Source organism: Pan troglodytes, chromosome X, assembly GCF_028858775.2.
Source record: "Pan troglodytes isolate AG18354 chromosome X, NHGRI_mPanTro3-v2.0_pri, whole genome shotgun sequence".
NCBI lineage: Eukaryota > Metazoa > Chordata > Mammalia > Primates > Hominidae > Pan > Pan troglodytes.
The window spans coordinates 78,444,554-78,460,825 of record NC_072421.2 but is presented as its reverse complement, the minus strand read 5'-3'; the positions used below and the strand labels follow the sequence as shown (position 1 = coordinate 78,460,825).

General features: G+C 39.8%; 1 protein-coding gene and 1 long non-coding RNA gene across 7 annotated transcripts in view; one reads left to right on the top strand and one right to left on the bottom strand.

Annotated features, from left to right (window-relative positions):
• LOC107971029 (uncharacterized) overlaps nt 1-4,251 on the bottom strand; it is a 40,375-nt gene extending 36,124 nt beyond the window's left edge. Inside the window, exon 1 of the long non-coding RNA XR_001713962.3 lies at nt 3,442-4,251. This is a non-coding gene — a long non-coding RNA (uncharacterized LOC107971029). The remainder of the gene's footprint in view (nt 1-3,441) is intronic.
• The window catches only part of BRWD3 (bromodomain and WD repeat domain containing 3), a 137,328-nt gene continuing 123,771 nt past the window's right edge, over nt 2,716-16,272 (top strand). For 3 of the 6 annotated variants that reach the window (XM_016943270.3, XM_016943269.4, XM_016943274.4), the window contains exons 1-4: nt 2,716-3,295; nt 3,431-3,489; nt 3,693-3,722; nt 4,134-4,193. In XM_016943270.3, the coding sequence (XP_016798759.1) occupies nt 3,265-3,295; nt 3,431-3,489; nt 3,693-3,722; nt 4,134-4,193 (180 nt within the window). In that variant the 5' untranslated portion in view covers nt 2,716-3,264. Of the gene's footprint in view, nt 3,296-3,430; nt 3,490-3,692; nt 3,723-4,125; nt 4,194-16,272 lie in introns of those variants that run through there. The other 3 variants (XM_063804100.1, XM_063804099.1, XM_016943272.4) reach the window with 2 other exon arrangements.

Here is a 16,272-nt window from a genome sequence, read left to right as displayed (position 1 = left end):
ACACATTTCATGGGAACACATACATTTCAATAACTTTCCTATTCCCTATCTAGGCATTACAATCAAGAAAGTAGCAGGGAAGTTGTGCCAGTTCATCAATTTGTTGCTTATCATCTCCAAAATTCACCATTATTGACTGCTCTGTGAAAATGGATCTGATCCATTTAAGTATTTTTCCTTTTGTCAGCTGGCAATGAAGCTTTTCCAGTAGAGGAAACTGGAAAGATGTTGCAGAGAGAAAAGGTTTTGCTCCCTCCTTCTGGCCGGCTTACTGGGTAGGGTGTTCCTGCAGCTTGTGCAGCTCTCTCCAGTGGCTGGCTTCTGTGTTGCAGTTTCAATAGCACCAGGCCGCTTCCCCTGGCACCCTCCCTCTTGTGGTTTTTGTAGTAAAGTTCCTCTGCTGAAACATTTCCCTATGAACATCCTTCTCAGGCACTCTAGCAGGCCAATTCCAGAGGGTGGGTTTCCAGCAAGTTCTAGAATGCAGAGTTCCAGTAATTTCCAGAGGTTGGAGTTTCAGCAAGTTCTGCCTGTAAGGCAATACAGAATATTTCCTGCCATAGAGTGAGTCTCCACCGGCTGTGTTCTCTCTAAGAAGGTCTGGATCTCAGCTAAGGGCAGAGAATGCTTTATCTCAGTTCCAGGGGTAGTGGCTATCATATCTACTATTATATACCTGCTACATCTGTAGTATTTAGAGTTCTCTTTACTTCTTGCTAGCTAAGCCCTCATTATTCCAATTTCCTGTTATCATTAATAATTGAACTGACTGATACAGAGGTGATCATGGAATAACTGCCACATAAATTTTGAAAGAGTACACAAATACATTTTCACACGAATTTTATAACAATTCCTTGAAGTAGACATGGCAAATACTATTTATTATTCACATTTTACAGGTGAGGAATGAGGTTCACAGGCTGTGAGTGGACCAAACTCATAGTCATTTTTATCATTTGTAAAATGAGAATAACAATTGAACCTATCTCCTAGGGTCATTGTAAAGATTAAATGAGGTAAGCACGTAAAAGTGCTGAGGACATGATAATGGCTTGTTAAGTGTTAACTGTTACATACAGGTCAAACATCCCTAATCTAAAAATCCAAAATTCAAAATGCTCCAAAATCCAAAATTTTTGAGTGTCAACATGATGCCACAAATGGAAAATTCCACATCTGACCTCAAGTGGAGGATCACAGTCAAAAGGCAGTCAAGACTTTGTTTCATGCACAAAGTTATTGAAAATATTATATAAAATTATCTTCAGTCTATGTGTATAAGGTATAAATGGAACAAATGAAATTCACATTTAGACTTGGGTCCTATAGCTGAAATATCTCATTATGTATATGCAAATATTCCAAAATCTGAAAAAGTCCAAAATCCAAAACATTTCTGGTCCCAAGGACTTTGGATAAAGAATACTCAACCTGTACATTATACTTCAACTATAAAATTATTCAGTCTGGTATTTTGCTAAACTACTTGCAATGAGTTGTCTAGGTCTCATGTATCTTTTTATATCATTTTGTTGTATCAATTATTCATATTTGTTTTGTCAAGTTCCATGGCAATAACAACCAAAGATAAGCCTATCACTTCACAATTACCTCCTGTGGTTATTGCTTTCTGAGGAAAAAAAAAATTACAAGTGAGAGCTAATCAACCTAGGCTAAGTTTATGTCAACTTAGAAATTCAAGGCCCACTGTGGTCAGTGGCAGAGCTGAGTGAGGAAACCCAATTCCCAAGAATATAGCCTTAAATTTAGATGAACCTTCAAATTGTAATATTTCAATGTAAATAATACATGCAACTTAAAATGCATTTCTGGTCTCATCAGGTTTAGGTGAGGGAGTGGGGTGGGGACAGGATGTTATGGGAAAGTAGGGAAGAAAAGGACCCGGTTTACTAATCTGTGTCAATTATCATACCAACCCCTTTCATCACTGAAGATTTCAGCAACCAAATACTGAATGAAGGTCAGTGCGGTACCAAGGGTTGGGGTTATATATTAAACAGTGTAGTCCCGAACCTGTAGAAAACTATTGATACCTTGCATAGAGATAGGCAATAATACATAAAGATTATTGAAAACTCTTGGTTAAAGTACTTTAGTAGTATTTGAAAACACAATAGGAAATTACCCTGTAGGAATGGGATGTGTTAGATCCCAGCCGTAGATACGGCACGTGTTAAACTTTCAGAAGGGGGAACATGCTTCACGGCTGATTGCAAATTTCTCATGCAATATTTGTCAGAATCCAGGAGCATTTTAAGTGGTCTTCTAACAATATAAGCCCCGCACTTTGGACTGGTAAGTACAACATTTTCATTTGGTAAATAATAATAATTTTAAACAGAAACAAGTCACGACCAAATAGCGACTCATCCTCCCCCAGGCATAAAACCCTTTGGCCAGCTAGCCGCCTTTCCACGGGGTAGAGTATAAACAACAAACAAAACCGCTTTGGTACCGGGAGGAAAAAGGGGAAAGGAGTCGAGTCAAAACACCGTCTCTTAAGTTCCTCAAGATCAACCCAGGGGGAAGGGTCCTCCACCGGAAAGGGCCGGATTGCCTTCACAGGAAGGGAAAGTCACTCCGGAGCTCGCAGACGCGAATGCCACCACAGAGTTCCAAGGCGGCTGCCAGAGCGTCGGCCGTCAGTTAGCACCTCCCCCTCCTTCCCAGAGCTGTAGCTAAGCAACCATCGGGCTCCGGGAGAGTCTAGGCTCAGCTGCTGTATTAGTGCCTCTAGCGGGGAACTATGAGCGCTGCAAAACCCTATCACCATTTTTACCCTCCCCTCTCTCCACCCCCTTTGCCCCCGCCCACCTCTTCGCCACTTCGGCTCCTCCCTCTTCTCGCTCCGTCTATTTCTCTCTCTCTCTCTCTCCGCCCCCCCCACCCCCCGCGTCTCTCTCTCTCTCTCTCTCTCTCTCTCTCTCTCTCTCTCTCTCTCTCTCTCTCTCTCTTTTTCCTCTCTCTCTCTCTTCTCTCTCTCTCTCACTCACTCACTCTCTCTCTCCCTCTCCCTCTCCTCTCTCTCCTTCCTCCTCCGCCTCCTCAGCTCTTGGGCTAGAATATCTATGGGTCGAAACGTGATGCGATGAATTCGAGAGAGAGCGAAACTAGGACGAGGAGTGCGGCGGAAGCGGCGGGACTCCCGGGCATGGGGGCTTCACCACAATAGAGGCAGCGCCCCCACCCGCCCCCGCCAGCCCCTCCGGAGCGAAGCCCCCAAACCCCCTCGGGAAAAGGATGGCGGCAGCACCTACCCAGATCGAAGCCGGTGGGTAGCTGTGTCGGGGGGTGGGGGGTGCTAAGGGAATGGGGGCTTAGCGCGAAGGCTGTCAGTTTCTTTTGAAAAAGCTTCTATTTCTCTTCTCTACCTCCCTCTCAACCTCTTTTCCCCCCTCTTCCCCAGAGCTGTATTACCTGATCGCTAGGTTCTTGCAGTCTGGACCCTGCAACAAATCCGCTCAGGTAAGGGGAAGAAAGAGATCTGGGAGTCGTGGTGAATGGTCCCAGTGGGGAAATCGAGGCAGCGGGACGAGCAGTTCCGTTGAGGGTGAGGGAAAGGCCGGCCTTGACTAGTCAAACGGTCAGCGGCTGGGCTTTAAGTGTGGAGGGAGGAATGGGTTGATGGCCCGAGCTGCTCCTCATATCTGTGTTTCCCTTTTGCTCAGGTGCTAGTGCAGGAGCTCGAGGAGCATCAGGTACGGAGCCCCTTCGGGAAGGGTGGGGAGGGTTGAGGTGAGACTGGAGGAAGGGGAGGGCAAGTCAGGGGCGGAAGACGGGCTGGGATAGAGGCTTCGATCTGGGTACCCGTAGCTGTTGTCACCGGGGTGAATTGGCTTCTTCCCTCAAAAGGGGCAGACAACGCTGGGGTCTTAACTCGTCCCCGCTTTATGCTTGTGGGAGGCAGTTTTTCAGGATTTCCTTCTCGACCCCCCTTCCCCCCCCCCATATACTCGTCTAGCTCTGAGCCAATAGCTATCAGGCCGAGAGAAATAAAGACGGTAAAGTGTTGAGGACTGGGACACAGGTTGGGTCCAGTTGATGGGGAGCGGAGGCTTTTCCTTCATCATTTGCCTCCGCTTCCCCCTTTCTTTTCGTCCGGCCCCCAGCTGATTCCGCGCCGCTTAGATTGGGAGGGGAAAGAGCACCGAAGAAGCTTCGAGGATCTGGTGAGTAAAGTTTTCATTTCAACTTAACCTAACTCTTTCACCACTCCCTCCCCACCTTGTACCCCCAACCCGCCCCCCACCTCTCAGCCGACGAGGTTCTAGAGCTCGGTGCAGAGCCAAAGAACGACTGCCCCTTCCCCCATCCCTGCTAGTCGGAAAAAGGGTACCTTGCCCTCCCCTTGGCCCTGCTTGTTTCCACCCGAAAACTTTGAAGAATGTGAGTTGATTATCAGAGGTGCCGTGTTGTGGATTATGAATATGTTACAAACATTGGGGAAGGCCCATTGTAGGCGGAAAAGGGAGAGAAACCAAGGGGTTATCTTGGGGCACGTACTAAGGTCTGACGCTGGCCAATGACAGCGTTGGTAACAGCCCGGAGTTCCGGATTAGTGGAAGAAAACTGGTTTCTGGTTGGTCCTGGCCTGAAATACGGGAACTAAGGCCAGGCTTGGTCTTTTTTTGGGGGGGCGGGGGGGCAGGGGGGAGGCGTGGGAGGAAGGGGCTCTGGAGGGGAATTGACGGACCAGGGATTAGGAAAAACGACATAATTAAAAATAATAAGGAGCGTCAAGCCAATTTCAAATTTTGCCGGTTAGGTAATGGTCTACTGAGTAAAAGCATAATCGTTACGTATCTCCGATTTTATAAGCTCATTCAATCATCAGTTAAGTCGCATTTGCATAGACCCGTTTTCACTAAATAGAAACTGAGTTATCACTTTTTGAGAATTGGTGAAACACGATTTTGGGTTTACAAGGAGACAACAATGGACATATTTAAAAATGGAATATACTTTAGTGAAGGACCAAAGGCATTGGTCTGTGTTGTTTCTCCTGCAAATATAATTCATAGTATAAATGTACCTTGTGTTCAGCAGTGACACACAAAAACAGGTGATCCTTTTTATTTTGCGGGGGAGGTTCCCTTGTGTTAGCTGCTGCCACAGTGCATTGGAGGGTAGTGAAAGGAGAAAGGAATGATGTTACTAAAATCTAAATTCAGCTATCTTTCCTTCAAATAAGATCCAAGTGGAGGAAAATCGGACAAAGTTAAAGAAAGTTGGCGGTGTATGGTAGACTCTAAATATAAATGATTTAAAATTTGCTTGCAATAAGACTATATTTAAATTGCTTCAATGTTCATTTTGTTGTTTTTGTTTGTATTATCTTACAACAGTGAGGCCACATTATTATTATCAAGTCTACCGACTGTATAGTTTTCTTATATTTTGCAAATCACAGAAAATGGTATAATTGTGATAAGGGTAAACTCGACCATCTGTATTATTAATAGTAACAATTTCTCAGACGGAGAAAAATTAGTTTTGAAAAACTTCATGTACTGCCTGGTTAATTTGTAGTCAGTCTTTCTGTTGGACTTAAGTCTTTCCCTCCCCCTAAAAGAGGCAAAAACAACAGTGCCTACTAATATGTTTTAACACTTAATGACTGATACAGGTTTTTATATATAGTTTTAATACTGAGGTGTATTGAAAATGTTTTCCTTTACATTTGTCCCTCTCACAGCCTATATGTGTTATTTTAAGCAAGTGGCAAAGGAGATTAAAAGGAAAAAGCTTTTTTGAAACTAACTTGACAGTGATAAAAAGGAAATGAAAATCAAAGTAATTAAAAAATAGTCTCCTCACCAAAAAAACCCCAACAACCCAGTTTACTAGACTTTTCCTCATATTGTAAAGACATTTTTACATAATTGTGATCAGTGTCCATTTTATGCTTCATATTTTTCTTAACATTTAAAAATGTACTTGTGTATTTGAATAGTCATCATTATTTTAATGGTAAGAAAAAATTCAGTTGTATTTAAGGTACGATATGATTTGAACCAAGCTTCCAGTTGAGCATTTGAGCTACTTCGAGATTTTTACTAATAACTTTGCATAGTTAGGTGGTCTTTTTCTGCTTTTTACTTTCTCCCCTATCCCTTCTGCCCCCAGTTATTTTCCTGGACTTTATTCCCTAAAGTGGAGTTACCAGGTCAAAGGGTCTCATGAGTTTTATAGCTCTTGTCATATATTGTTTGCTCTCCAGAAGATTGTACTAATTTATAATGTCATCATCTAGGTATTTAGAGTGAGTTTTTTAATAGCTTTAAATCATTTGGTTTCTTTAATATTTAATAGATGTCAATAGCTCCTGGTTGACTTAAGTAGCTCTTTTTTTTCATTACTAGTGAGGCTTAACCTTTAAGGAATTAAATAAAATTGTTAATTCTTACATATACTCAATTTTAACGTATCTTTTAAGTATTCTTTTCTGTTTTTATATTTTCTATTTTTTTTATGTACACAGAGTTTGTTCTGTTGTTTGAACATTATAGTTTAGATACCATGGTTTTCTTTTACATGTCTGTTCTCTACCTATGGACTGCTTTGTAAGAGAAGATGGGCAGGGTTGAGTGATAATTTGAACTGAAGTGTAGTGGCTGAGAAGTGAATGTGCAGTGTTGGTTTGATTGCTAAATTTGTCAGTAATATTGTTGATTAAAATTATTTCACATATGACCTGATTTTGAGTGGCTGCATTGTAGAAGAGATGGGATACTTTTTCTTGGGGTAGGTGTTTTTGTTTTTTTGTTTTTTTTTTTTGAGACGGAGTCTCGCTCTATTGCCAGGCTGGAGTGCAGTGGCGGGATCTCGGCTCACTGCAACCTCCGCCTCCCAGGTTCAAGCGATTCTCCTGCTTCAGCCTCCCAAGTAGCTGGGACTACAGGCACGCGCCACCACGCCCAGCTAATTTTTGTATTTTTTAGTAGAGACGGGGTTTCGCCATGTTGGCCAGGATGGTCTCGATTTCTTGACCTCGTGATCCGTAAACCTCAGCCTCCCAAAGTGCTGGGATTACAGGCATGAGCCACCGCGCCCGGCCTGGGGTAGGTATTTTTTAAATTGTTATTGGAATGATGATTTATAAAGTGTGGTCTTTGATTTAGCTGCATGTTTTGGATTGAAATTTAGGGCAAAGTATTAATAGTATCATCTTGATTTACCTGGAATATTACATTATATAGCAGCATTACAAACTTAAGGTGTATTGGGGTATGAAAAGGAAAGTGTACAAATGTACAATGAAGTGTTAACTAGGATATCAACATAGTAAATAGGGGTTGCATGGCCACGTATACTGCATATATGAGACAAAAATCCTGCCTTTTTGTTCATATGTATACTTACATTTGAACTGATTGTCATTAATGCTTAATTTATCAGAATAATATTAAGGTAATGATAAATTGAATTTCTTCAACATTTCATTACTACCGTCAGTAGTAGTAATGAAATCCTTACCTTCTGTTTTCTGAAACAATCATCTGATTCAGTGTTTATACTAAATTACATATTCTAGAAATCCTTGCCTTCTGTTTTCTGAAACGGTCATCTGATTTAGTGTTTAGTGTTTTACTTGTAATTTTGAACACAAGGGAAGGTGCTTTTTTATTAAAGCTGCTGGCAGTTAAGTATTGACGTATCCTGATCTGAAATGTCATTTAAAAAAGAATCTGTACATGAAGCTTTTTGGTCAGTTTATGTTGAACTGTAAGGTTTTTGAATATGGCATTTAAAATATAACACTCTAAAATTTCCAGAATTTTAAGTAATGATAGAGGGAAAATTTTGAAGTTGTGATTGTTTCTGAATTTTCATCTGGGCACTTTATTTTCTGCTTCCTAGTTGGCTGTTACTGACCACATAATAGAATTAGATTTGCTTCTTGCAATTCATCTTAAGGTAGATAATTTAAATAATACAGATGTCCTTTCATTTGTGGTGACCCTATTGAGTTGTTGGCTAATTTATTGCTTCCTCCTTGGAGCTTTACTGGGGACAACAGAGTAATCAAGGTTGTGTGTGTTTAAATGAACAGTTCTTGTTAATCTATAAGTTTTATATATTGAAATGGTGATTTGGAAACTTTTTAAAAACCACATTTTAAGATTTTAAAATCATTTTTAGGAGTCTCGTATCATAAGACTGAACCAGGGCCTGGTGTGGTGGCTCATGCCTGTAATCCCAGCACTTTGAGAGGCTGAGGCAGGCGGATCACTTGAGGTCAGGAGTTCAAGACCAGCCTGGCCAACATGGCGAAAGCCCTTTTCTACTAAAAATACAAACATTAGCCGGGTGTGGTAGCTCATGCCTGTAATTCCAGCTACTCAGGAGGCTGAGGCATGAGAATTGCTTGAGCCCTGGAAGCAGAGGTTGCAGTGAGCTGGAATCGCACCACTGCACTTCAGCCTGGGTGACTGAGACTCTGTCTCAAAAAGAAAAAAAAAAAAAGACTGAACCAAAGTTATAAATGTGTTTAGGTGTGGTATATAGTTTTACATTTATTTCGCATTTTAATCTCTAAAACTGAAAGCACCAGTTAGTGCTTACATTTGGAATGACATAGATTGTATTACCCTCATTTTACATGCAAAATACTAGAAGTAATTTTATGTTTTTTATGAAAAACTTTTATAAAGATTGTTATTGTCCTTAAAAAATGTACATACATCTATGATTATATGTTGTTATAAGAAGTTGCATCTGCATATAACACATTCAAGTTTAAAAGTGTTTTCACATTATCTCATTTGATCCTCACCAAGTACTTTAAAACACTGTATTTAAATTCCAGACATACCTGTATTCTTTTCTTAACCAGCTGTTGTTCTCCAATTACTAATAATAGCTTAAATTGTCAATTAGAACAGCAGAATGATCTTTGAGTGCTGGTAGCATAGTTATTGCATCTCTAAGTGTGGAAGCAGTTTAAGCATGTTTGATTTATTAACTGCCATGTGGACATAGCCATAGTTAGGAAGAACAGGATGCATCATGGGATATCAAAAAGCATGCTCTGCTCAACCCCAGTGCAGTGTATTGTGCATATAATGCTAACTGATAGGTATTATGACAGAGAGAGGTCAATATCTGGAAATCGGTATTCCTGACTACTCCTGACTACTGACTTGCTTGAGCCACCACGCGCTCTCTGAAATATACTGGCTTTAGCGATTTGTCTAGATTGATCCTTGGCATTTTTTTTCCCACATATGGGCTCTAAGGAACGTACTTTCAATGATTTAAAATCCTTTTGGAGATTTAGCATTAATCTTAGGATAACTGGTATCTCAGTACAAATGAGATATTGTGAAAGTGAAGAGAGCTGGTGTTAGGGACTAATACTTTGGATTCAGTGAACTTGCCTTAATGAAATTTTGTCCTGAGCATCTTTGTCACATTTGAATATTAGTTTTAGTTCCTGTGTTTTAGTTTTTGTTTTACTACTGATGTTGATTACTGATTGATTAATAAACACTTTCCTTTTGGTAGGCAGCAAAATGGTATTCTAAAAAGGTAGTTTAGTGTTTGTGTCATAATTTAGAGATGCCCTTGCTTGACATTTCTTTTTTTGTTTGTTTGTTTTTTTTTTTTTTGAGATGGAGTCTTGCGCTGTCGCCCAGGCTGGAAGGCAGTGGCGCAATCTCGGCTCACTGCAAGCTCCGCCTCCCGGGTTCACGCCATTCTCCTGCCTCAGCCTCCTGAGTAGCTGGGACTACAGGCGCCCGCTACGCCCGGCTAATTTATTGTATTTTTAGCAGAGACGGGGTTTCTCCGTGTTAGCCAGGATGGTCTCGATCTCCTGACCTCGTGATCTGCCTGCCTCGGCCTCCCAAAGTGCTGAGATTACAGGCGTGAGCCACCGCACCCGGCCTGCTTGACGTTTCTTACATGGGATTTTGTGAGTAGTAGAAAAGACCCTAATATTTAGTATGGAATATAGCCTTTACTTGTTGAGTGACCCTAGGGAAATTACCTAAGCTCTCAGAGATTGACTTTCCTCAATTATAAAATGAAAATTTCCCATTTGTTGTGGGGAACAAGTGAGTTAAATGTGAAAGAATGCATTTTGTTAATTGTAAAATGCTGTGCAAATGAATTGTTCGCTACATTTTAAAATTAGGATAGAGAGACCAAACAGCCAGCATGGAAATCTGGAGAACTATGACCCCAGATGTTATATTTTCTTAGTCGATGAGATAACACCCCCTAATTTTCTTAATTTTTAATTTTTTTTTTTTTTTTTTTAAGATGAGAGTCTTGCTCTGTTGCCCAGGCTGGAGTGCAGTGGCGCGATCTTGGCTCACTGTAACCTCCGCCTCCCAGGTACAAGTGATTCTCCTTCCTCAGCCTCCCAAGTAGCTGGGATTATAGGCGTGCGCCACCAGACCTGGGTAATTTTTCTATTTTCAGTAGAGGTGGGGTTTCACCGTGTTGGCCAAGGCTAGTCTTGAACTCCTGACCTCCAGTGATCCGCCCACCTCAACCTCCTAAAGTGTTGGGATTACAGGCGTGAGCCACCATTCCTGGCCCTTAATATATTTATAAAGTAAGGGGCATATAAAACAGTACTATAAAAAAAAATATTTAAAATATTAGTGTCAGAATTGAACTCAGAATGAGTGAGCTGTGTCTGTGTTAACACAAACATGAATGTATGTCGAAAGATATTTAGTGTAATATGCATTTTTTATGAATACCAGTATAACACTGGTGTAGTATTCACTTTTTTTTTTTAAACAAATGGGAATTTTATTGTGAGTCTTTCATATGTCTTATTGCAGGGATTCTCAACCCTTCTGATTGTATCCTGAATTTATTTTCTATATATTATTCAGATTTATTTACTTATTTATTTGAGACAGAGTTTTGCTCTGTGGCCCAGGCTGGAGTGAAGTGGCACTCACTGCAACCTCCACTTCCCGGGCTCAATCCATTCTCCTGCTCTAGCTTCCAGAGTAGCTGGGATTACAGTCATGCACCACCATGCCCACGTAATTTTTTGTATTTTTAGTAGACGTGGGGTTTCACCATGTTGGTCAGGCTGGTCTTGAATTCCTGACCTCAAGTGATCAGCCCACCTACGTCTCCCAAAATGTTGGGATTACAGGTGTGAGCCACCACACCTGGCCTAATTTCTCGTATTTTAAGTTACCCTGTTTAAAATGTTTTCTCGTCCGGGCGCGGTTGCTCACGCCTGTAATCCCAGCACTTTGGGAGGCCTAGGTGGGTGGATCATGAGGTCAGGAGTTCAAGACCAGCCTGGCCAAGATGGTGAAACCCTGTCTCTACTAAAAATACAAAAAATTAGGCGCGGTGGCAGGCGCCTGTAATCCCAGCTACTCCAGAGGCTGAGACAGGAGAATCCATTGAATTTGGAGGGCGGAGGTTGCAGTGAGCCCAGATCTCGCCCACTGCCCTCCAGCCTGGGTGACAGAGTGAGACTCCGCCTCAAAAAAAAAAAAAAAAAGATGTTTTCTCATGCCCCTTAGTATCCGCCATTGTGTTTTATAGTTAGCTGGGTCTCAATTATTTGTGGTTTTCTTAACTTTTGTTAGAAGCATGATATATATAGATATATATATTTGGTTTATTTTATCTGCTAGTTGGTACTGGGTTCTTTTGTTGGACCTTTCTCTACTGAGCACCTACTAGAATGTGGGTGGGTCCCCTGTCCTTGTCTTAATTTCATCTGCCCTCAGGTTATAGTGCTTTTCAGTGCTTTCTTGAGGCAGTGTAAGCCAGAGAATACTTGACCCTAGGAGGGTCGCTTCTGGTGGTCTCTTTCTTGAGGAAATCTTAAAACTAATAAAAAGAAAAAGAAATGCTATGCGTAATGATTAGCATTTTCAAAGGTGAGTGATAGGAAGTTTTAACATTTTGTAAGAGCAACTAGGGAAAGGCCTGCCTGCTGTCTTTTTTTTCTTTTTTTCCCCTGCCCGGTTTTTCACTTCTCTTTCAAATTCAGCAACCATTAAAACACAGCATTTGATTTAGGTTATTGTAGACATCAAAAAGAGAAAACCCAGTTAATTTTTTATGTTTTCTTTTATGTTCAAAGAGAAAAACCAGTTAATTTATGTTTTCTTCCAGTCTTGTTTTTTTTTTTTTGTACAAGTATTTGTATTTGTATTTTTTTTTTTTTGAGACAGCATCTCACTCTGTTACCCAGGCTGGAGTGCAGTGGCTCGATCATGGCTCACTGCAGCCTCCACCTCCTGGGCTCAATCGATCCTCCCACCTCAGCCTCTGAGTAGCTGGGACTACAGGCATGCACCATCATGTCTGGCTAATAATTTTACTTTTTATAAAGACGGGATCTCACTTTTTTTTGCCCAGGCTGGTCTTGATTTCTTGGGCTCAACTGATCCTCCTAGGATTACAGACCTAAGCCACTGTACCCTGGGGTTTTTCATTAAAAAAAAAAAAAAAAAAAAGCCCTTCTTAATAAGGAGATATTATGCGCTAGTTACCATGCAAAATTGTATTGGGTTGGGGTGCCTTTCTCTTTGCTTGGAATGCCCTCCTTTCCCTTTCTGTCTTGTGAACTTTTCATATATTTTTCAAGGGTGAAACTGGACATGAACCCTTAAACCTCTAGGCAAAATTTAGGTGTACCTTACTTCTTTGCTTCCTTAGTTCTCTGTACTGACCTCTGGGCACTTGCAGCTTAATTTGTTTCTATTTACTATTTTGTTTGCTCCTCTAAGACTATGGGTTCCCTTAGGGCAGCAATTTAATCTTCTTTCCATTGCTTTCCTATACTTTAAATGGCTGAATGAATGCATGAGTGGATGACTGTCTTTGTCCTAACCGAACTTTAGGAGATAGTTATCATTACTGTTTTACAGATGAGGAAGTTCAGGCTCAGAGAGGCTAAGAAACTTTGCCTAAGGTCATATAAGTAGTAACTGGGGATGCTGCAAAGATTCAGATCAGTCTCTCTACTGGATCATACTGCCAAAAAAGAGTAACAGCTAGTAAATTTTAGTTCCAGGCTCTCAGACTTCAAAGTACCCTGTTAATCTCTGTAGTACACTTACATTGATATAAAGCTTTGCTGTATTTTTCAAAATCCATTTTGTTTTCTATCCCTAAAGAGCAAAAGATTACATGACTAGCTTTTGTATATGCCTGTTCTGTCCTCTAAATCAATCAACCAATCAGACCCAGGCAAAATGTTACATTTTACCTTTTGAGCATGCAATCCCAGTTTGCTTCTTCATTTAACTTCTGTAGCCATGGTCTTGGAAAACAAATAGCGTATTCTCTGCTATATTTGTTTTTTAGAGTTACTTGTCTGATACTATTATTTTTAAAAGCCAGGGTAAACAAATATTTTTGGTGTTTGAAAGTTAGTATTTAGAATGTAGCTCCTGGTGCAGTCCTGGCCTCCTGAGATTCGCTACCTTTTACATTTTATTCAGTGCCCAGCTGGATTTCTTTTAACTAATTATGATGAATAGTATCATCTCCGTGAGTTTTCTGGTTTTCTCAGTTGTCATAATGATTCTGAAGTATGGTAATTCAGTTATTAGATTTGCTCTTCAGGTCAGCCAGTCTAACTATCAAGAAGGTTTATAATCTAGGGTTAATTTAATGTCTTTCAGTTTATTCAGATTTACAGTTTTCATTGCTTTGCAGCTTTGTGTTAATGATTTCTATCATTATAATTTTTCAGCTGCCTTAAGAGGACAGTAGTAGAAAGAGGAGTGGGCAGAGAAACCCAGATTCCTGTATTTTTTCTTTTTAACAATTGGACAAAGCACTTTACTTCTGGATCTGTTTTCTCTTCTGTAAGGTGTGGGGTTAGGTTGATTATACATAGGGATCCTTACATTTCAGAGATTCTATAATTTAACTTTTAGAGCTGTTTTATAGAATAATATAGAAGTTTGAATTATACTCTTAACAAAAACCTTTTTTGGTAGAGATGGAGGTCTCACTATGTTGCCCAGGATGGTCTTGAACTCTTGGCCTCAAGTGATCTTCCCACCTCTGTCTCTCAAGTGCTGAGATTACAGGCGTGAGCCACCACACCCAGCCTCATATTATACTCTTTTTTTTTTTTTCCCGTATTATACACTTAAACTTTGTTTATATAGAATGTTTTTCTTCTGCAGGCCTCAGAGCACTTAACTGTTCCAAGTCAGCCATTATATTCCAGAGAGATAAATGTAGTTAAATGACTGAAATTAGAATGTTTGAGCTTTAAACAAAAAGAGTGGTTTATAATATTAAGACATGAATTTTATAGGCTATGATATAACAATATAGATTTATTTAAAAATGTAAAAAAAAACTATTCAGGGTAGGTAAGAGTTCTTACTTTGAAAAGATCACCTTTAAAAATTTCCAGCTTTAATGAAAAGCAAATAGATTCAAGTAAGCAGTTAACTACCCTTATAAGACCTAAAGTTTGATTTAGAAGAAACATTTTAAGAACTACATCGATATAGTTTGGAAGCCTGCTAATGTGGTTTGAAGGAGAAACTAGCATGTTTAAACTCAAAAGATTGTTATTGCCATTATTTTGATCAAATCTGTTTCTCTAGTGTTACAATCATATTTTATTTATTTATTTATTTATTTAATTTATTTTTTTGAGGTGGAGTCTCGCTCTGTCGCCCAGTCTGGAGTGCAGTGGCGTGATCTCGGCTCACTGCAACCTCTGCCTCCCGGGTTCAAGTGATTCTCCTGCCTCAGCCTCCCGAGGAGCTGGGACTACAGGCGCCTACAACCATGCCCAGCTAATTTTTTGTATTTTTAGTAGAGACGGGGTTTCACCGTGTTAGCCAGGATGGTCTCCATCTTCTGACCCTGTGATCCATCCGCCTCAGCCTCCCAATGTGCTGAGATGACAGGCGTGAGCCACCGCACCCGGCCATATAATCAAATTTTTATTGATTTTAGAGCAAAGGACTTTTTCAATGTAACTGCTTAGAAATTGAGCAATTTTCTATTGTATAGAGTGAAAGTCAAACTTGTTTATTGTACAAGTCTTTAAAGGGATAGTTAGGAGTAAGTTGTATTTGCTGAATATATAGACCTCATTTGTAACCATTAATGATTCTGTATTTTTGAATTATTACTGAGTGATTGATAAAACTTTTTATATAATTAGCTGAAAATCAAACATCATTGTTTCTATAAAATGCAATAGCCAGGGAGCTTAAGATATCAGTTTAAGATGTAACTCCAACAAATTTTCTTTCTATAGGAGGGTAACTCTAAAAATTCTAATTATAGAACTCCCATTTTCTGGATTGTATATGCTAAATATGTTGTATTTCTAGGGTAGTTAAATGAAGTTTTTATGTAACAACTGAATATCTTGAGTTGGTCCAGAGGATTAAAAAAAATAATTACCAGTAAAAATGTCAACTACTACTCTATGTAAAAGCCCTCTTACAGCATTTACTTGATGAAAAAATAATGGCTGATAACAGAAGCCCAGTTTATCTAAGACAGTTTTGGGAAAAAAGGAATAAGCTGTTATAGTTGTTAATATGCAGCACCTTAAGACTTTTTTTCCAGATACATATTTTAAGGGTACTAATTATATTTGCATGTAGTCATATTTAGGAAATGCCTTAATGTGCAGGGTATGAATTATAAACTAGGATTTTAGGATGTCACTCTGTAGATGATAGGAAATGATTTATTCTTATTTTTATTTTTATTTTTTGTAGAGATGAGGGTGGTGCTATGTTTACCAGGCGAGTCTCGAACTCCTAGCTTCAAGCAATCCTCCCTCCTCGGCCTCCCAAAGTACTGGGATTACAGGCATGAGCCACCGTTCCCAGCCATGAAGTATTTTTTAGATTGAATCATCAGCTGCATTGACTTTAATATTACCTCTATATTTTTCTGAAACATAGCTCTGTATAGTTGTTTGCTTGGAAGAAAAACTAAAGATGTGAGAATTAATGGAAAGAATTTACTTAATCCTCTGTCCTGATGCTAAACCCTGGAGATGCAAATCTGAAATAATCTGATTACCATTCTTCCGGAGCATCATGACAGTTGCACAGGCTTCAATTATTTTGGTAGATTCAAATTGTTTTTTTTGAAGGAACTTACCAAAGATATATAGCAGGATATAATTTAAAACAAAAATAATCACAGGTGATTCACTCATGTTACCAGAATTCTGAATACATGTTGGACTGTGGTTCTTTGACCTGTGTTTCCTAGGAAAACAAAAAAGGCATCCTGATACGAGAATTTGAG